The 22,065-nt window shown below is 39.5% G+C and overlaps 1 protein-coding gene across 1 annotated transcript in view; it reads right to left on the bottom strand.

Annotated features, from left to right (window-relative positions):
• The window catches only part of C5H12orf56 (chromosome 5 C12orf56 homolog), an 81,098-nt gene that overhangs the window by 30,036 nt on the left and 28,997 nt on the right, over positions 1-22,065 (bottom strand). Inside the window, exons 2-5 of the mRNA XM_052640248.1 lie at positions 19,759-19,921; positions 13,961-14,033; positions 4,774-5,179; positions 1,029-1,102 (exon numbers count right to left, since the gene is read on the bottom strand). Coding sequence (XP_052496208.1) covers positions 1,029-1,102; positions 4,774-5,179; positions 13,961-14,033; positions 19,759-19,921 — 716 coding nt within the window. The remainder of the gene's footprint in view (positions 1-1,028; positions 1,103-4,773; positions 5,180-13,960; positions 14,034-19,758; positions 19,922-22,065) is intronic.

Raw genomic sequence — 22,065 nt, 5'->3', positions numbered from 1 at the left:
CCTCTATCTTATTTCATTCATTCATTCATTCATTGTATAAAGCTTACTGGCAGTCTACTATGTGCTAATGACCAAAGTACAGTCCCCGCTTAAGGAGCATATTTCCTAATGGGGCAGCAATCCATAATACAGAGCGGACAGTGCTACAAGTTGTGTGACCACAGGATTTTAGGGAGGGGCCCTCTTAACTTACTTTGAGAAATGATTTTTAGAAAAAGGGATAATGAGCTAAGACTTGAGCTGACATTTCTATGAAGAGTAAGAAGAGAAGCGGGTAAGTTCTAGAATGGAAGCCATCATGTTAGGACCCAGATGAACAGGGAGCTTTTTGAGAGCTACAAGTTCTCTTGGATCAGGAATTTAAGGTAGGAGTGTGGGGGACACAACAGTTGAGGAGAAAAAAATAAAGAGATATTAGGAAGATATGTAAAAAGGTGTTATAGAGTGTAGACCTTCTAAGGGCACTGGGGAGCTCTTCAAAGGCTTTAAGGGAGAAGTGACATGATCAGGGTTTGTGCTTCTGAGAGATTCCTCTGTCATGCTGAGGGAGGGTCTAGCGAGCTGCAAGAGTGAAGGCAGAGACCAGCAAGGAAAATACTGGTGGGAGCCTCAAACAGAGATAACTGGACCTGAGCATATGGCAGTGGAAAGAAGTAGGTGTTATCCGGATATATTCAATAGGTACAATAAATCATGTGGTGATGACTGGATGTAGAGGGTGGGCATCTGAGGATCCAGGACCCTGGCTTAGGCTGTCTTGGAGATACTGACATCATGCCCTGTTTGGGAAACATAGACAGAAGGTCAGGTCACAGAAGGAAGAGGCTGAGCCCTGTTTTGAATATGCTGACGTTATGGCTCCTGTGACACATACAAGAAGTGATGTCCCATATAGTATTTGCAATTCAGGGCATGAAGTGATATAGATATAAATGTGATGGTCAGCAACTCACAGAGTTGGGAGAGGCAAAGAGAACAGACCCCCACCCCCACCTCCTATGTAACTCTGACCTGTCATCACTTCTTACCTGTATGGCTTTTGACTTCCAGTAGCAGGACTGAACTCACTAACATATAGGGGATCTTGTAAAAGAGTAGCTTTCTGAAAGAGGAAAAAAGTGGGAATAGTTAGAATTTTTGTTGAATGAAAATCAATTCCCCTTACTTTTAGTCAGTATCATATATCTATTCTTTAATCCCTTCTACAGTACATGATTTGTGACTCATTCCGGTATTTGATAATAGCACAGGGAATTTTTCCTTAGTTTTTTTAAAGTTTTAAACATAACACTTGCTCACTGTATCAACATCAGACTGTACAGAAATGTGTAAATGATAAAAAGTTCCCTATCCCTCACTACCCCTTCTGTCTCAATTTTCAAAACACCTTGCTGTTGTTGGTTTGGTTTATATTCTTTCAGGGAGATAAAAACATATTAATTATAACATACATTTATAATATTTACACATTAGATGATATATATTTATAATATTTATTTAATACTAGCCACATCATATCACATGCTAATCTGGGGTCTTTTTTTCACTTAATACATAGTGGACAGTTCTTCATATCTATATATATAGATTTACTTCAGTCTTTTTTAATAATTACAGTATTACATTGCCAAGATATACAATAATTTTGTTACCTGTTCCCCCTTTAATGGGGTTATTTTTTCCTTAAATCGTTAGTGTTGCCATTTCCCATTCATTCTGGGTCTTAAAACAAACTGGCATGTAATGTTCGGCAAGTTCTCTAAATAATTTTCTGTTTATTTTGAGGCTTAACAGGTCAGAAGGGATTTCTGAAATGTTTCTGATTTACAGTTCCAAGCAACTCCTGTCTTACTCCTTATAAACAGCGTATGGTGGTAGGTGCGTGTGTAGGGGGGGAATTATGTGCTTTGTCTTACTATTTTTGTCATCATTCTATGTTTTTTCTTTTTTAAAAAAAGCTGCCCTTTTTTCCTCTCCAAATTTATCCTTGCCTTAAATCTAGAATTTTAATTTGAGAATATTCCTTAGTTATTTAGCTTTCTAGCAGTTATCTTCACAACATAAGGGCAAATAATTGGCATATTTTGTCTTTGTAGAATTTGAGATGCTAAACAACAGAGATCATAATTACTTTTGGTAAAATTTACAGATAAAATGTCTTACTCACAGAGACAACTCTTTGGAAACCCTTAAAATCAGAATGAGTGCTAATTTCTAACTGGATGGTTTAGGTTAATTTTACCTGAAAGTATACAGAGTTAAGATGTCTTTTCCCAGGAGCATTTCCATACCTCAACAGGAAAGAAATCTCAGACACAACAGATCAATTACACAAGATAAGTCTGACTGATGTAGGAAATTATTTTTTTTCCATTTCCTAAAATCTATGAAGATAGCCAAGACTAACCAAGGGTAACCACCCTAATTAGAGAATCCAACAATGTCACAGAAAAAGTCACACTTTTTAAAATGTTTATATTGAGTTAATACCGTTTTCACTAGAATAAATGGTAACCTAATTGATTGATCATTTGTATATGAAATATTTGCTTACTTGTTTTCCTTCTTTCAAGGGATAGAATGTTGTTTAATAATAATGTCTGCCAACTCATAAGGATAACCCCCTCCATCCACAGTATTTCAGTGCATAGAAAAAAAATCAGTCTATCTGGGTTCAAATCTCAGTTCTGTGTTAGTTGTATAACCTTGAATACATTTAACTTCCCTATACCTTAGTTTCCTCATCTATAAGATGAGAATAACAGTCTTACCTCATAGGACTGTTGTATAGATTAAATGAGTTAATATACAGAAAGCATCAGCACAGTTAATAACATTGATAATAACACTACATCGTAGTTATTTGTTGTTGCTTTTATCATCAGAAGGGCTATGAGTTGGCCCATCTGACTTACCCCCAAGCATGCCTCTACTGCAGAATTTTAAAGTAGTACTTAAAACTAGGAGTTAGTTAATTCTGGAAGCATAAACAGTTATTTTGAAATATTTAGGCAGATTTTTAAAAGTCAATTAAGTTTTGGGTTTTCTATTAGAATATATGGTTGCTTTCCTGGTGGCTCAGATGGTAAAGCGTCTGTCTACAGTGCGGGAGACCCAGGTTTGAGCCCTGGGTTGGGCAGATCCCCTGGAGAAGGAAATGGCAATCCACTCCAGGACTATTGCCTGGAAAATCCCATGGAGAAGCCTGGTAGACTACAGTCCATGGGGTCACAAAGAGTTGTATATAAGGCCTTCTTTTAAGAGATCAAGATTTTCCCTCTATTTATGATTCACATACATTCTTAATTTGGAGAAAGCTGTTTAAGATTTTACAGATGAATTTTAAACATTTAACATTTAATTTAAACATTAAATATGCTGAACTGTATTATGAGAAAAAAACTAGAGTTGCCTTGCAGTCTTCCAAATTTTGGGCCACTTATAAAACCCCTCCTTCCTAGCTTCTTCTGAGTGATAAGAGTCTTTCATTCCTCTTAACATCATTATGAAAGACTCTTTTCACTCAGAAGGGCTTCCCTTATGGCTCACCTAGTAAAGAATCCACCCACAATGCAGGAGACCTGGGTTCAATCCCTAGGTTGGGAAGATCTGCTGGAGAAGGGATAGACTACCCACTCCAGTATTCTTGGGCTTCCCTTGTGGCTCAGCTGGTAAAGAATCTATCCACAATGCAGACCTGAGTTCAATCCCTGGGTTGGGAAGATCCCCTGGAGAAGGGAAAGGCTACCCGCTCCAGTATTCTGGCCTGGAGAATTTCATGGACTGTATAGTCCATGGGGTTGCAAAGAGCTGCTGGACACAACTGAGTGACTTTCATTTCAACATTATTATATTCGAAGATCAGTAATAAAAATTATATATCACTGAAGGGAACTAAAAAGAGTCATATTATAAAACTGATCCTGGTGTTATAAAAAGATTACTAAATGAGAGTTCTGACTCTGCCTCTAAACTTACTACACAATGTTGAGTAAGTTACTTAGAATTTTTTTTTTGCTTCAGTCTCCTCATTTATAAAATAAAGGACATAAGCCAGGTGATCTCTGTAAAATTATCTGATCTTATGACAATGACTCCCACTAGCCTACTTTCAGTAGCACAGCTAAGAAATAATGAAACATATTGACAGTGTTGAGCTTTGTCCTCACTGAAAGCTGAATGATTAAGAAATCACCCCTTGTATGCGTGCTAAGTCACTTCAATTGTGTCCAACTCTTTGCAACGCTATGGACCACAGCTCACTAGGCTCCTCTGTCCATGGGATTCTCCAGGCGAGAATACTAGAGTGGGGTGCCATGCCCTCCTGCAGGGGATCTTCCCGACCCAGGTATCGAACCTGTGTGTCTTAAATCTCCTGCACTGGCAGGCAGGATTTTTACCACTACTGCCACCTGGGAAGCCTGAGAAATCACCCCAGCTAACTGTAAAAAAACCACTGCTCACAAATATTCCAAAATAAGACCTGTCTCCAACCTTCCTCACTGATTCCCACGAGACTTACGGCCAACTGCCCTGTTTGTTACCTGCCTCATGAAACCTCAGGCCCATCTCCTTTTCTTTAAGACACTTTTCATTAATGAGCATTTTCCCTATTGCAGTAGCCTGATAAAGTCATCTCCTTAATTGTCCAGTGCATTGTGTCTTTCACTATCTTAAATCCCAAGGTTAAGTTTCCAAAATGGGGAGGAAGAGCAGGGAAGCCTATCCTAAAAACTAATCCTCAAGGCAAGGTTAACTTAGGAGGGCACTTACTATAATATAATTGTTCCATGAACTTTTTAAGTGCAGAAATATTGATGATGTTGTGGAAATAACATACAAATGAAGTTCTGACTCCTTTTTCTCTAGATTTGGGTTGCTCTGTAAAGGGGAAGCCAGGGTGGAATTTCCTAAGTAAAACTCATTTCCGTTCCCATTGCACTTGAAAGGGATTTCACTTAGAGAGTCTTTGTGATCTGAAAGCCCCTGGGGTTCTTTTGTGTCTGTTATACAAAATGGCCCACTAGCTTTGCTACTGGCTGATGTGAGCTGACAACTTCTCCTGGAAGGGTTAGGTAAGGGTCCACCAGCTCTTTGGCCATGAAGGGACAGCTTCTTCAGGTCTGAAGAAGGGCCGAGAGTTGAGTCCTTGGATGCTGTGCTGCTCTCCTGGTGGTACCTGTCAGGTAGAATTTAGAGTTAAACATAATATTCAGAATTTAACAGAAAGGAACAAAAAGAACCCAGTGGCCCACTGCAGCAGTTTGAAAGTAAAAGTCTTCGCATAAAGTCTGAAAGTAAAAGTCTTCGCATAAAGGGAATGCTTGTTAGGAGAAAGGAGCGATTTACTCTCACCTGCTAGGAGTTATGGTACAATTCTTCAGTATATACTCTTGCTTTCAGAAATAGAATCTACCCTATGTCATTTAAAGAGCCATTTTTTTTTTTTTTACATCTAAAGCATTATGCCTGTCCTTCACAGAGCCCAGTACTCCTAGTGAAAGGACTTTTCATTCTAGTTTTGAAACTTGATTGTTCTTTCATTGTGCATTTCTGATGGATACCATAAAGAAAAAACTATTCATATGGAGAGATGTGAAGAGAGACTTTCTTAAATGGTGTTTTCTTTGACTCATGTTTTGCTAATACTCTTCTAATTTTTCTAATATCATTGCAATAGCATCAGCAGTTTTTTTTTCAGAATCAATCTTTTGTCCCATCTTTTGTCTTCCCTGTTCTCTGCAGCTCACCATGACCCACTTCTTTTCTCTGCAGCCCAAGGAAGCAAGTGGCAGAGGCTAAGAAGTTGCAGAATATGAGATCCAAGTTCTAATCCAGGCTCTGCCCCTCAGTGGTTATGTGATTTTGATTGACCTAAGCCTTAATTTCCTAATTTTAAAATAGGAGCCAATAGAACCATCTCATTGGGTTTCTGTGAGGATTAAGTAAGAAAATACATGCAATACTCAACAGATGCTAGCAATTAATCACTCAGTAGGTGCTAGCTATTAATATTACCCTATATTGTCTTGAATTGCTGGTTTATCATTTTATATTAATTTATCTTATCTCCCTTATGAGACTGGAACCTCTATGAAAGTTGGAAACCACTTTGTTTTTATTTGTTCTTAATTTAAAACAGGTGTAGAATTCATTCTGGAGAAGGCAATGGCAACCCACTCCAGCACTCTTGCCAGGTAAATCCCATGGATGGAGGAGCCTGGAAGGCTGCAGTCCATGGGGTCACTAAGAGTTGCTTCCGTTTCACTTTTCGCTTTCATGCATTGGAGAGGGAAATGGCAACCCACTCCAGTGTTCTTGCCTGGAGAATCCCAGGGATGGGTGAGCCTGTTGGGCTGCCATCTATGGGGTCGCACAGAGTCGGACATGACTGAAGCGACTTAGCAGCAGTAGCAAAATTCATTAATCATCTGTACAATGCTATGAACTAGGCTGACTTTCAACTCTCAGCTCCCTCTTCCATTGACTTTACATATGTGTACATGTATGCATGCACACACACACACATGAACATACAAGTGCTCAAAAAGTGATAGCTTTTCTTTATTCTTGTAGATGATATTTTCTAAAATTTTCTCTATGGAAATTGAATTAAATAGCCAGTGCACAGATTATGTTAGATAATGTTATGAAATTAGGTTAAAATGTTCATTTTGGGCACAACATATGTTAAACTAAAATCATGGCATCTAGTCCCATCACTTCATGGCAAACAGATGGGGAAACAGTGGAAACAGTGACAGACTTTATTTTGGGGGGCTCCAAAATCACCGCAGATGGTGACTGCAGCCATGAAATTCAAAGATGCTTGCTCCTTGGAAGAAAAGCTATGACCAACCTAAGCAGCATATTAAAAAGTAGAGGCATCACTTTGCCAACAAAGGTCTATCTAGTCAAAGCTATGGTTTTTCCAGTAGTCACATATGGATGTGAGAGTTGGACTATAAAGAAAGCTGAGCACTGAAGAACTGATGCTTCTGAACTGTGGTGTTGGAGAAGACTCTTGAGAGTCCCTTGGACTGCAAGGAAATACAACCAGTCCATCCTGAAGGAAATCAGTCCTGAATATTCATTGGAAGGACTGATGCTGAAGCTGAAACTCCAATACTTTGGCCACCTGATGCAAAGAACTGACTCACTGGAAAAGACCCTGATGCTGGGAAAGATTGAAGGCAGGAGGAGAAGGAGACAACAGAGGATGAGATGGTTGGATGGCATCACTGACTCAATGAACATGAGTTTGAGTAAGCTCTAGGTTTTGGTGGTAGACAGGGAGGCCTGGCATGCTGCAGTCCATGGGGTTGCAAAGAGTTGGACACGACTGAGCGACTGAACTGAATTGATCTTAAAGGTCAGCAAAATGATTTCAGGTAATTACAGAAAGATCCACTTGAAGTGACTGTAATTTACTCAGTTGTATGAAAACTTTATTATTTTAGAGAGTTAAAAGAGTTTCTAACAAGGATTACCTTTTTGACAGCATAAATTAAAATGCCACAGACATTATAGCTTCACAGCTTAAGCAAGCCAACCGTAAAGCTAAACTGTATTTTTCATTTAAAATTCAGTAATATCTACTCTTAGTAGTCTGATTAAAGAGTAGTTCATTACTAAGCAAGAGTTCTAGAACCTTGAATTTCCACTAGTCGACTTCATATTTATAGTACTAGGTTGCTAAAAGTCAAGTGTTTTTCTAATGAGCTGATTATGTATCTCTAGGGAGAGCCCAGCCATAAAGGAGTAAGCAATGAGAGAACTGGAAAAGATAACTCCAAGATCAAAATTATGCACAAATGACTTTTCTCCTTTTCCCCTCCACATCAAACACAGCCACATTCACTCCTTGAGGCTGAAATCATCAAGTTAAACCCACAGTCCAAAAAGCAACAGGCAACATTTAACAGCTTCAGAAAAATCCATTAGATGCAAGGTCAACTAAGAATACAAAGTACATATATGCTAGCTTATTGATTCTATCAAGAAATGAGGAAAAATGGTAAGTAGAATTTATTTAACTTCTTTCTCATCTTTTTCAAAAGTTTTAAAATCAAATACAAAAAAATAATTATTTGATTTTTAAAACTCTTAAGAAGGAAGAGAAAGAAGTTAAATACGAAAATGGGGAATTTAGTTTTCATGGAGAGCAAAGCACCTATTCAAGGAAGTAGTCAGATTAATATACAAAATAGAAAAAACAAGCAGAGCAATAAAGAACAATGATTCTTCCATAAAAAAAAAATTATATAGGCCTAGATCTTAAGATGTAGAATTTCAGGGAGCTCATGTACACCCGTGGTGGATTCATGTCAATGTATGCCAAAACCAATACAGTATTGTAAAGTAAAATAAAGTAAAAATAAAAAAATTTTTTTAAAAAGATGTAGAATTTCAGCTCTCCTGAATTTAAAAATTCCCCATGAAGGCTCTACTGAAGCAGAATTGGTGAGATATAAGCAATTTTATGTAAAATAATTCAAAACTGGAAAGTAATTATCAGTATTTAAGTGTAATCAAGAGGCTGGCAGACACCAGTACCAAACTCGTCATGTGACCCAGAGTCACATAACATAACATTCAACACAGTTAGCATTCTGAATAGTACATTTTATGGCAACCCACTCCAGTATTCTTGCCTGGAAAATCCCAAGGACAGAGTTGCCTGGCAGGCTACAGTCCATAGGGTTGAAGAGTCGGACATGCCCGAAGCATCTTAGCACACACACATGCCAAATTACTGCATAATAGCATTTTTTATTAGCTTTTAAAGAAAGTATTTACTTATTTTAACTTTGGCTGTGCTGGGTCTTCATTGCTGCATGAGCTTTTCTCTGGTTGTGGCAACCAGGGGCTACATTCCAGTTGTAGTATACAGGCTTCTCATTGTGGCAGCTTCTCCTGTTGTGGACCACGAGCTCTAGGTGCACGGGCTTCAGTATTGTGGCACATGGGCACAGTAGTTGCAGCTCCTGGGCTCTAGAGCACAGGCTTGGTAGTTGTGGCACACCGACTTAGTTGCTTCTCAGCATGTGGGGTCTTCCCAGACCAGGGATTGAACGCATCTCCTGCACTGGCAGACAGATTCTTTACCACTGAGCCACCTGGGAAGCCCACACAATAGCATTTTTATTCTTTAAATACCGTATTATTAGTGAGAGTAGAAAAGAGGGAAGTTACTCTGTTCCAAGACTTGATCAAGGATTCTGAGGATGCCGAATAGATTATTGTTTAGTGACTGACTTACAGATAATTAGCAATAACAACAGAGCTAAGTTTAATAGGGATTTACTAAGTGTCACACACAGTTCAAGCACTTTACATGTACAGTTGACCCTTGAACAACATGAGGTTGGGGAGCTGACCGTCTGCACAGTTGAAAATCAACACATAACACTTTAGAGTCACCCCTCTGTATCCAAGGTTCCATATCTGAGGATTGTGTAGGACTGTAGTACGTACCTATTAAAGAAATATGCATATAAATGAACCCACAAAGTTCAAACCTGTGTTGTTCAAGGGTCAACCGTACGTGAGTGATTTAGTTCTTTATGTATCATCCCTGTGGGATAGGCACCATTGTGAGCCCCATCCTACAATGAGGAGTGAAGCCCTGGGAAGGTGAAATAGTCCAAGACAGAGTCTAGACTTGATGTTATCCAGTGTGACTACTGAGCCTGCATGTTTTTCTCTACTATGCAGAAAAGAATAAAACAGCTCCCTTTTTCTAGTTTCTGCCAAGAAATGTTTCTTCTTAGAGAAAGATACAAGGTTCAACTTCTTGATTGTTTTTTTCCCTTCTATTTTGCTAATGATATTAAGTGCAACACATTCTCATATCATAAGGATGCCAAGGTGGTCACCTCTGTCATGTGGTGGTGGTTTAGTCACTCAGTCATGTCTGACTCTTGCAACCCCATGGACTGTAGCCTGCCAGGCTCCTTTGTCCATGGGATTCTCCAGGCAAGACTACCAGAATGGGTTGCGACTTCCTTCTCTAGAGGATCTTCCCAACCCAGGGATTGAACCCATGTGAATTCTGTTTATTAAACAGACCGGTTTCTTCAGTTCATCCTTCTACTTGCTATGCCCTATGGTTAGAAAGTCTGCTTTTAAGCTTCCATTAGCTAGATATCAGTAGAGGCTATAGACAGATGTAAACTTAGATGAAAATCCACCCTAGTGGGTATAAGCAGAGCAGATCTAGACTGAAGGCTAAGCATTGTCACTCTTTTCCTTTTGGATTATTCAGGGTGAACTCAGTTGAATTTATATAAATCTGCCTCTGTGCCAGCACTGTAAAAAATGTTCCGTTGATCTCTATGTTTTCCTTTTATATGTGCAAGCAATAGGCAGTCTTTTCCTTGCCAGCTTTAGGGGACTCTTAAGTAGGTCACAATAAACTTTTCCTCAAGGAGCGTTTTGAGGAGACATCTGCTTGGGTTTTCTCCTGTAAAATGTCTGAGTACATGGAACTATCCACTAATGAAGCTATACTAAAGAGAGAGAAACTGAAGTACTGAATCTCATTATCAGAGATCATCACTAGTCTGTTTTCCATCCCTCAGGTGTTAGAAGGTCTGTTGTTTACTATTACCTTGAAAAGTAATCATATTTATGTCAATCTGATGTCCCAAGATAACTGCTTCCTTCTTATGACCTGCAGCTTCTCATAATTAGGCCTAAAACTTTATACCACAGAGGTGTTTCAAAGCCCTCTACACGACAACATTCTTTAGCCCTCTAATTAGTGTTTATCATAGCCTGCCTTTTGTTTACACTTTTGACTCAAATGTTTAATGACAAAGATGGTAGTCCTAGAAAAGTATGGATAGCAGACCTAACTCTACCACCCCGACCTATATTCACTCCTCTCCTCCACACATGGAGCGCACAGAAGCTGCCATGTTTTTAAACCTCTTGGTTATGGTGGATATTTTCATCAGTGAATCATTTATTCAAGCTAGGCATCAGAGACTTCTCAGGATTTTTTTTTTTTTTTTTGGTTGTGGTGGGTCTTCATTGAAGCTCTCAGGCTCTTCGTTGCTGTGCGTGGGTTTTCTCTAATAGAGGCATGCAGGCTTCTCGTTGTGGTTTCTGTTGTTGCAGAGCACAGGCTTTAGGGCACATGGGCTTCAGTAGTTCTGGCACACAGGCCTAGTTGCTCTGTGGCATGTGAGATCTTAGTTCCCAGACCAGGGATCAAACCTGTGTCCCCTGCACTGGCAGGCAGATTCTTAACCACTGGACCACCAGGGAGGTCCCAGGATTTTTTAATTTGGTGCAAGAAAGTATGTGAGTTAGTCACCATGTGGTGGTGGGAGCAATAAAAAGTGAGTTTAAGACAGCTGTTGACTTTGCTGTCCCAGAGAGGACATGTTATTCAGTGAAAGAAAATGAAGCTGATCCACAAACATCCCAGGAGACAGAGACAAAGTTCTGTGGCACTCAAGTCCCCAGTTCCAGGTATGCCTAATCCAACTTCATGCTTACTATTCCTACATTCCTGCAGTGTGGTTTCTAACTTTTGCTGATTTTTCTCACTGTTGTACATCTGAAGTCAATCACAGAGCCCAAAAAATAGAATATACCAGATTTAACAGGTAAGATGGATGGATCTACATTAATATCTATCAGTTCAGTTCAGTTCAGTCGCTCAGTCGTGTCCGACTCTTTGCGACCCCATGAATTGCAGCACGCCAGGCCTCCCTGTCCATCACCAACTCCTGGAGTTCACTCAGACTCACTTCCATCGAGTCAGTGATGCCATCCAGCCATCTCATCCTCTGTCGGCCCCTTCTCCTCCTGCCCCCAATCCCTCCCAGCATCAGAGTCTTTTCCAATGAGTCAACTCTTCGCATGAGGTGGCCAAAGTACTGGAGTTTCAGCTTCAGCATCATTCCTTCCAAAGAAATCCCAGGGTTGATCTCCTTCAGAATGGACTGGTTGGATCTCCTTGCAGTCCAAGGGACTCTCAAGAGTCTTCTCCAGCACCACAGTTCAAAAGCATCAATTCTTCGGCGCTCAGCCTTCTTCACAGTCCAACTCTCACATCCACACACGACCACAGGAAAAACCATAGCCTTGACTAGACTGACCTTAGTCAGCAAAGTAATGTCTCTGCTTTTGAATATGCTATCTAGGTTGGTCATAACTTTCCTTCCAAGGAGTAAGCATCTTTTAATTTCATGGCTGCAGTCACCATCTGCAGTGATTTTGGAGCCCCCAAAAATAAAGTCTGACACTGTTTCCACTGTTTCCCCGTCTATTTCCCATGGAGTGATGGGACTGGATGCCATGATCTTCGTTTTCTGAATGTTGAGCTTTAAGCCAACTGTTTCACTCTCCTCTTTCATCTACTGAATGAATGTTGAATAACATGCATTGCCCTCTAATTCCAATATTGCCTGAATTCCCCTTTTAACCTATGTTGGACATCAGCCACTTTTAACAGAGTTCTAACCTCCAAGATAACCTACAACAACTACTGCATACATTACTTCTAAATTTCTTTAATTTTTCTAAAATGGAAGAAGATAATGAGGCTAACAGAATGGTCTAGAAGAATTAGGGCACTGTACACCAAATGTGAAATGAAGAATGTTGAATCTGAGAGCGTGTGGGGCTATCCACTGGCACGGCCCCTCCCTCAATACTTCTAGTTACGCAAGCCATGTTGAGACAGGAAGGCAGAGACCCCTCCTCCAAGAATCTAGTAACTTATGGTGCTCAGGGTAACAATGGAATTGCAACCCCTTAAAACTTGGCTTCTTATCACATGGATTTAGATCAAATCATGCTCCTCTAAGCCTATCTGACACAAGCCAGGCTTCCTAAACCAATATTTTTTCTTTTGGTGAGGAAAAAGTTATAATAGTGACATTTAGGTTTAGAAGACCTTTGTACATCATTGTGCAGCGAGAGAAGGTGAGTATGAGAGTAAGTACAGTGGGAAAAGGACCCTCCCCAGTATCCTGAGTTATTACACAGCATGATGCACCACAGATCTGTGCATACTTCCCAAGTAGGAGCTCACTTTTTCTTTGCAGCATTTTACAGTGTTTTCCTAACCTGGCTATTCCCCCCATGTCATACCTGACTTTCAGGGCCCCAACACACCTTAATTTTCCCCCTGCCTGTCATCCCCTGAATCAGAGCTCTTAGAATCCTATGCTCCCCTCCTCCTTCTAGTGTCTAGTTACTTAAAGTGTGTAATAGAACCATACTTTGAGTTGTGCAGCTTAGGAAACTCCTTTTCAAATTTACACATGTTCCATTTTTTTCCTGCTTCTATCGTTCAGTTCAGTTCAGTGCAGTTCAGTCACTCAGTCGTGTCCGACTCTTTGCAACTCCATGAATCGCAGCACGCCAGGCCTCCCTAGCTTCTATGATTCCCACAACTGCAATATCTGAATCACCATGTGTGATTCCTTCAACAACTGTGATCTGATATCTTGACTCCTCCCCCAAACTGAATAAAACCTTTCTCCTCATTAAATCTCTCTGACAATTTGCTCAAACTCATTGAGGACACTTAGCATGCATACTTTGCAGTATCTTCATTTATGCAAATATCATATGTCCTGGTTAGAATAAGCTTCTCAAGGGTAGGAACTATATCTTACTCATTGTTGTATCTATTACAGGGACCAAGTTCCTACTACACAGAATCAGAGTTCAGTAAGTGTTTTTTAATTTAATTTTAATCATTTACTTATATTGAGACACTGTATATTCCATTGAAATGGGAAAATTTATAGTTTATAACTAACTGGATTTGAATTTAGAAGAAAGCCTCCCCAAATACCTTCATAATTATATATATGAGATAAACAGAACTCAATTCTAAGATTTTAGTAGAGTAAAAGCACTTTAAATAAAAAGCCAATTTAAATGTAAAATAAATTTTGGTCAGCAAGTTAAAAACATAAACCAACAATCTCACCTGAAAATGGATTCATTCAGTCTGTTAGCCTTTTTGCCTCTCCAAAAGACAGGCCCATTATTCTCTTCTTTGACTAAGGAGAAAAGAAAAGTTAATTGGTCATTAATTACATAGTTTGATTGAACGTGCTGCTATTCATGGGGTCGCAAAGAGTCGGACACAACTAAGCGACTAAACTGAACTGAACTGAATACGTGTTTAGGACCCCAGTCATCACAGGCACTTGAAATAGTAGGCATTTCACAAATTTGGTACTAAATGTGATACAAATAACACCTTTGGTTTTTGCTAGAATTAAGTAGAACATATTAGTAGAACACCTGTGGCCTAGGGGTCAGACAATTTTGAGCCTATCTCTTCTTCAGGACCACATGTTACAGGATGTCTAGGAGGTGAGCCACAGGAGTCATATGTACAGAGCAGTACCTAACCCAGCAGCTTGGAGAAATGGAGACGGAGTACAGCACTGCTGGCGTGCTGGACGGGGAAGGAGTGCTGGGGCTGCTTCACTAAGAAGCTACTACCTACAATCAGCCTGTGCCTAGCTAGGCTCAAGTCATCTCTTACACCTGATTTCATCCAAGTTCACCAACCAAACTTGGACTTTCTCTTTTTGTGTATGTGGACACTAAGAGGTTGTGACAAAACTTTAGTGTCCATGTCCCTGCCTCTCTATATTAGCTTTTTAATTTGTAACAATGGAGTGGCTGAACTTAGGATCATCTGTTCTTCACTGAGAAATGAAGTATGGCTAGAGTTGTGTTTCAGCACTTGGTGGGATGTCTTGTCTCCTGGATGCCAGGGATTGGAACCCGGCAAGGCTATACTGGCAATAATGACAAGAGAGCCTGAATACAGATAATAGAGAGATCTCCCCCTGTGTTATCTCGCGTGCACCAGCAGTCTTCAATCTTCTTCAGTAGCTTAGGTAGGAAGTCGTTCAGCACAGTGTGTGTCTGATGGTGCTGGTCAGCTGAGGAATACTTTCAGAAGCAACACACCAAAAAGAACAAACCTGCTGTTTTGCCTGTAGGAGGTTTGATTATATTTGTCAAATCCTATTCCTTTGGGGAAGACCAACAAGCTTATGTATTGATAAAAATTATCCCGAGACTTCCCTGGCAGTCCAGTGGCTAGGAGTCTGTGCTCCCAATGCGGTGGGCATGGGTTCCATTCCTGGTTGGGGAGCTTTTATCCCACATGCTGCAGGAGCAGCCAAAAGCTTTTATTTTAAAAAGTTATCCACTTAACCTAAGAGACTCATCAATGTCTTGTTGTTTTGGCTTTACCCCACATCACTAGTTTTAAAAAACATGCTAGGTTTTAGGTTTAAAATAAAAATTATGCACATACACAAGTATACATATGCACACACATATAAAAAACTTTGATTCTGTTTTTGTTTCATTAAATTATTGTGTCTCGTTCTGGTTTGGGATTAGTATACTTCACTTTATGCCAGTGTTTCAAAATACGCCACTAAAACCTTTAAGGTCCTTTCCATGATTCTAGAACTACAGTGATCAATTTGGTAGCCATCAGCTACCTGTGGCTATTAACATTAAAATTAACTAAAATTCAGTTAGTAGCACTAGTCATCTCAGGTCCTCAACAGCCACAGGTAGCTGATGGATACCGTTTAGACATAATTAGACTAGATATAGAACAATTCCATCATTGCAGAAAGTTCTATTGGGTAGTACTCTTCTAGAATGTACTGAAACTAATGGGCATTAATAACCCCATTCATTCTAGAGCTCTTACTGTTAATACAGCTCACCACTGTCACTCTGCTGTCACCAAGATTGTTCATTTAGAGTTTACTAATCGTGCCCTTCATCTAACCATATGTGCATGCGTACTAAGTCACTTCAGTTGTGTCTGACTCTTTGCAACCCTATGAACTGTAGTCCGCAGGCTCCTCTATCCATGAGATTCTCCAGGCAAGAACACTGGAGTGGGTTGCCATAAACTGTGCAATTCAGAGTGCTAACTGTGGCCCATACAGGTATACATGTGTACTATAGAGAAAAGCCTCTTTGTAGCTCCAGGGAAGTTGAGCCTAATTAGAAATCCTGCTTTAAAATGTGGTGATTAAACTCAGTATTTATATTATAAATGATCTGCAATTTTGAGCTTCCTTTGTTAAGATGATCTACTTGATTGGAGTGTGAGCACCTTTACCACATGACACAAATATTCCCTAGGCTTTCACCCAAGAGATTTGGAGTTCTAATAATTATCTTTATTTAAATACTCAGTAATTAATGTGAGCGGCTTCTCTAGGCATGGCATCATCATTATTAGCATGAAGGACTCTAGTAATGACTACCCTCAAATAGACGCTTAGATAGGTTTGAGTGTATCTCTTGCTTCAGAATTACATATTACAGAATGTCCAGGAGGTGAACCACTGGGGTCCTGTGCACAGAGCAATACCTAACCCAGGAATAAGCAGCTTGGAGGCCAAGAGGAATCTGAGCACATCAGTGCTGACTTGCTGGAAAGGGGGCATGTTTTTTATCCTCCAATGTGTGCTACGTATGACTCCTTGAAACAGCAATAGTTTCGTGTTTTTGAAAATCTCTTTGCCAGTGTCAGATGGTACCTTTAGAGATGAAAACAAAGGAGAGGAGGGGAGAGGTGTCATTCCGTGAATGTGTGTGAACAAAGGATACGTTTTTAAAGACTCTCTACTGTTTTTAACATCATTTGCAAAGTTTCTAGGAATTTAAATTTCATAAAACTTCTACCTATAATTGGCTTCTTTAATGCATGTTTTCATCTTATACGTGTTAGGGGAAAAGAAGCCAAGAATAATTATGCTTGTGGACAAGCATAAATATGCATTTAAGGCAACCAACACCAGTTAGATATCCTAATTAGTGTGACAGGAGACCTGAAGAGCAACCAGGGATTTAACAAGTTTGCTAATTAGAGCAGCTTTTAAAAACAGTCGCCATGCTCTGGAGTGTCGATGTGGTAAGGTCCTTTTCCAGGACAGTGTACAGACACTGGACATTTTTCTCACACTTAGTAGCTCTTCAGTACTCCAAGAGGTTGACCCTAATTTTGAGTGGAGTCCAGTGAAGAGTGAACAGGCTGGTACCGGTTGGTCTGGGTACACTGGCTAGATGCCGGCAGTGAGCCGCCGCAGATCTCATTCTTTCTTTCTCCCTCCATGCTAAGCATGCAGTCTTCACAGCTGCCTACTTTCCTGCTGTGTGCCCAGCCCTGGCCACATGATTTCAAATACAATGACCTTGTGACGCTAGTAACAGAGATGAGGACGCTGAGGCTCACAAAAAAGTTGAGTGACTTGCAGACAGTCACACAGCTGGGAAAGCTGAGAACCAGTATGCAAATCTGGCTTAACTGAGTCCCAAGTCTATGCCTTTTTGTCTGCTTTTCACCAGCTCCCAATTATAGGGATGGATACTTTAAAGGACTCCTTTGTATACATGTACATTTCATATACATATATCAAATACATATATATGTGTGTATTTTCATGCACAAAATAAGACCAAGAAAGTAAGCAGTGTCATCCTGAAGTATATAATCTATTTTTATCCAGTCACCCTTGAATTTTTAAAACTTCTCCATGAGAAATGTTTGGGAAGGGCCCAAAGTGTGAAACCTAGAAGCAGGGCTGCACTGGGGTTGAGCCCGATGAGTGCTGGGAGTCCGGACTCCCCACCTCCCTTTCTCTAGGTCATCTGGATCTCCTTAGGCACCACTGGAAAATCACACACTGAGCTCCCTAAAAACAAGATCTAAAGGTGGCATGTGAGTCATTCTTGGGAACAGACTTCCAACCAATATTTTTGAATGAAGAGTGAATGCTGTTAATGAACCACAATTATCAGGGCAGGGCTGGTGACTCCCTTGCTGGTAAAAGGCACAGGGTTCAGAGAGATGACTATAAGGAGTTCTCCTAAAGCCAGGTGTTACAATCTTTCTGGTTACTCCCTCACAATTTTTCTGGTTACCCCCTGTACTTCTTCACCAGGTTTTTTCATTAAAATCTCCGTTCGTTGATAAGGTTACTAAAATCAAACAAGCACTGACCAAAGAGAATTCAGAGTCTAACTCATTCTTTTTTTAAACCAGTATTTAGTGAAAACACTTTCCTCTCTTTTTTCTTTCTTCTTTTATTTTCCTTCCTCCCTTCCTTTCTTCCATACTTTTCTTTCCTTCCTTCCTCTCTACTCATGGCAAACTAAGCCCAGAAACTATGCTGCTGGTCATGGATAGTCCGCTTATCCTCAGTGTAAAGAACCGAACCTTCTCAACATCATTAATCATAGGGAAAAGCAAGTCAAAACCACAGTGTGCTGTCACCTCACACCTGCTAGGATGACTTATCAAAAAGTCCAAAGATAACACGTGTTAGCAAGGATGCAAAAAAAAGAGAACCCTCATGCACTGTTGGGAGGGAATGTAAGTTAGCATAGCTATCCTGGAAAATGGTATGGAAGTTCCCCAAAAAATTAAAAATAAAAGCCATCCCACTTCTGGGTATATATCTGAAGGAAATAAGATCACTGTCTCAAAGAGATATCTGCACTCCCATGATCATGGCAGAATTACTTACAGTAGTCAAGAATTGTGTAATGGGGCTTCCTAGGTGGCTCAGTGGTAAAGAAACTGTCTGCCAATGCAGGAGAGGAAAGAGGTGAGGGTTCAGTCCCTGGGTTGGTAAGTACCCCTGGAGAAAGAAGTAACAACCCACTCCAGTATTCTTGCCTGGGGAATCTATGGACAAAGGAGCCTGTCGAACCAGTCCATGGGGTCACAAAAAGTAGGACGTGACTTAGCAACTGAGCACACACAGTCAAGAATGGTAAACACCCTAAGTGTCTGGCAATAGGTGAATGGATAAAGAAAATGTAGTGTGTGTGTGTGTGTGTGTGTGTGTGTGCGCGTGCTTAGTCGCTCAGTCCTGTGTGACTCTGTGACCCCATGGATGGTAGCCCTCCCGGCTCCTCTGACCATGGAATTTTCCAGGCAAGAATACAGAGGCAGGTTGCCATTTCACACTCCAGGCCATCTTCCCAACTCAGGGATCAAACCTGCGTTTCTTGCATCTCCTGCGTTGGCAGGTGGATTCTTTACCACTGTGCCACCTGGGAAGCCTGTGTATGTACATATGTATGTGTATATATGTATACATATGCACACATGATGTAGTATTGTCCAGCTTCTAAAACGAAGGAAATTCGGCCATTTGCAACAACATGGATGAACCTGGAAGACATTGTGCAAATAAGCCAGGCACAGAAAGGTAAATACTACATAATCTCACTTGCATGGAATCTAAAAAAGGAACTTACAGTAACAGAGAGTATAATGGTGGTTGCCACTGTGGGACTTGGAAGTGAAGGTAAGGGAAAAAGGTAGGTGTCCATCAAAGGTTGCAGAACTTCAGTTATAAGATAAGTAAGTCCTAGAGACTGAAATGTATAGCATGGTGACTGTAGTTAACAACAACATGCTGTATATTTGAAATCTGCAAAGAGTAGATTTCAAGTGTTTAAAAAAAAAAAAAAGCAAACAAAAAAGTAACTGTGTGGTGATGGATATCTTAACTAGCCTGACTGTGGTGATCACTTCACAGTGATCACTTTGATATACATACATCAAAATATCATACTGTACACCTTAAATATCAATACATAGATTTTTATTTGTCAATCATACTTCAGTAAAGCTGGGAAGGAAAAAAGAACATTATCTTTTTATCTCCTATAGAAATGTATCTTTTCTTATGTCACCTAAAGAAATATATTACATACCTTTTTTGTTGTTAGCATTGGCATGATGAAATGGAAATAAGAATTTCCTGACACCTTTTGATTTTTCACACTCTTTTTTTAAGACAGTTGTATAATAAATGATACGAATGTGCTGGTTGGTTTCTCTATCTGGTGGACTTAGAAATTCTGGGTAATCATCAATCTGAAAAACAAAATGAATAGAGCTGATTAAAGACAAATACAACTGCTCATCTCTTCTGGGATAATAAATCCCCCAAAGCTTATGGGAATTTTTTTTTTTTTGGACTGGTGATTCGTTTTATTTTTTTTTTATTGGTTTTGCCATACATTGACATGAATCCACCACGGGTGTACGTGAGTTCCCAAACATGAACCCCTCTCCCACCTCCCTCCCCACAACATCCCTCTGGGTCATCCCCGTGGACCAGCCCCAAGCATCCTATATCCTGCATCGAACATAGACTGGTGATTCGATTCTTACATGATAGTATACATGTTACAATGCCATTCTCCCAAATCATCCCACCCTCTCCCTCTCCCTCTGAGTCCAAAAATCCGTTATACACATCTGTGTCTTTTTTGCTGTTTTGCATACAGGGTCATCATTGCCATCTTTCTAAATTCCATATATATGTGTTAGTATACTGTATTGGTGTTTTTCTTTCTGGCTTACTTCACTCTGAATAATCGGCTCCAGTTTCATCCATCTCATCAGAACTGATTCAAATGTATTCTTTTTAACGGCTGAGTATTACTCCATTGTGTATATGTACCACAGCTTTCTTATCCATTCATCTGCTGATGGACATCTAGGTTGTTTCCATGTCCTGGCTATTATAAACAGTGCTGCGATGAACATTGGGGTACATGCGTCTCTTTCAATTCTGGTTTCCTTGGTGTGTATGCCCAGCAGTGGGATTGCTGGGTCATAAGGTATTATGCAAATTCTATTTGCAATTTTTACTGTATTCCTTCTTATTATTTTTTTCCCCGGGAAATCTTTCCTCTTATTGTTAGGTTTCCCAATTCCTTCTCTATTTGTTTTAGTCTTTACTAAAAATGTGCTCAGCAACAAAACCTAAGAAACTATTTACACTATAGGATTGCTAAATAAATAATAAGTGTCTTTATTTGTTAAAATATACCCTACTACTTCCATTTTAAAAATTTTTAAAGAATTTTAAAGGTCTTAAAAGGTATAATTAATTGGGTTTAGACTAGGATTTTTCTCTACAGAGGACAGTAGCCATTTGTAGAGAACAGTCTACGAAGATTCTGTGAATACAAACATCAAGGTTTAAACTATTGGAAGTTTCCTACTTCTGAATAGCTTTTTCTTCTCTCCAAAGTGCTTGTTTTCTATTCTTGACTGAAAAGGGGAAAATCTCAATAAATATTAAGGGCTTTTGATCTTTTCTTTAACAATCTACTTCCCTTTTTATGACAGAGAGGCAGCAGTGGCACATGACTGAAAAGCTAAGAGTAAAGGGAATCACCTGTGTGTACCTGTGTGCTAAAAGCTTCAGTCGTGTCTGACAATTTGTGACGCTATGGACTGGAGCCTGTCAGGCTGCTCTGTCCATGGGATTCTCCAGGCAAGAATACTGGAGTGGGTTGCCATTTCCTTCTCCAAAGGAGAATCACCTGACACATACTTAAAACTATTAATTCAAACATCAGTAGGGATTTCCCTGTAATTTTTACAGGGACTTAGAATTTGGGTAAAAATGTTTCCTGTGATTGTTTAGTTCCATCATTTTCTTTTCACAAATATAAGAAGGAGATTAATGATAATAATTAAAAATTTTAATTCTAATACAGAGTAACCAAAGATAGGAAGATGGATTAATGAAAAACTGTCAGGACCTACTCAAATTTTTAAAATTATTTTCAAATATGTAGGATAATTCAAATCAGGCTAATGAAGCAAGGCCTAGTGGAGAATGTGCTTTAGTTAATACAAAGTTTTATAGTTAATAAAGGAATTCTGCACGAAAGATTCTTCAGAAATGCCTTTATTTTGAAACCTGCAAAGTTTATAAAATTAGAATGTTACACATAAATAGCTAAATTTTCTGGTTTGTATAACTGTATTCTGAATATTTTTCCCTTGCTTTAATCAAGATAAATTATGAAATGCTTTGAAATAGGCAAAAAGGATTATCTAGGTGTTCATCTTTTATCGTCTTTAAGCTATTTTAAAACTGTAAGTTGTAGAAAACTGATAATAATTCAAATGATTTTTGTTCATAATGATATGGATTGTGTCCAGTGGAACAGAATTGATCATTGCCATCTGATACAAAGAACAGCTATTGGATATCT

Source organism: Budorcas taxicolor, chromosome 5 (assembly GCF_023091745.1).
Source record: "Budorcas taxicolor isolate Tak-1 chromosome 5, Takin1.1, whole genome shotgun sequence".
NCBI lineage: Eukaryota > Metazoa > Chordata > Mammalia > Artiodactyla > Bovidae > Budorcas > Budorcas taxicolor.
This window is presented reverse-complemented; position numbering and strand designations above follow the sequence as displayed.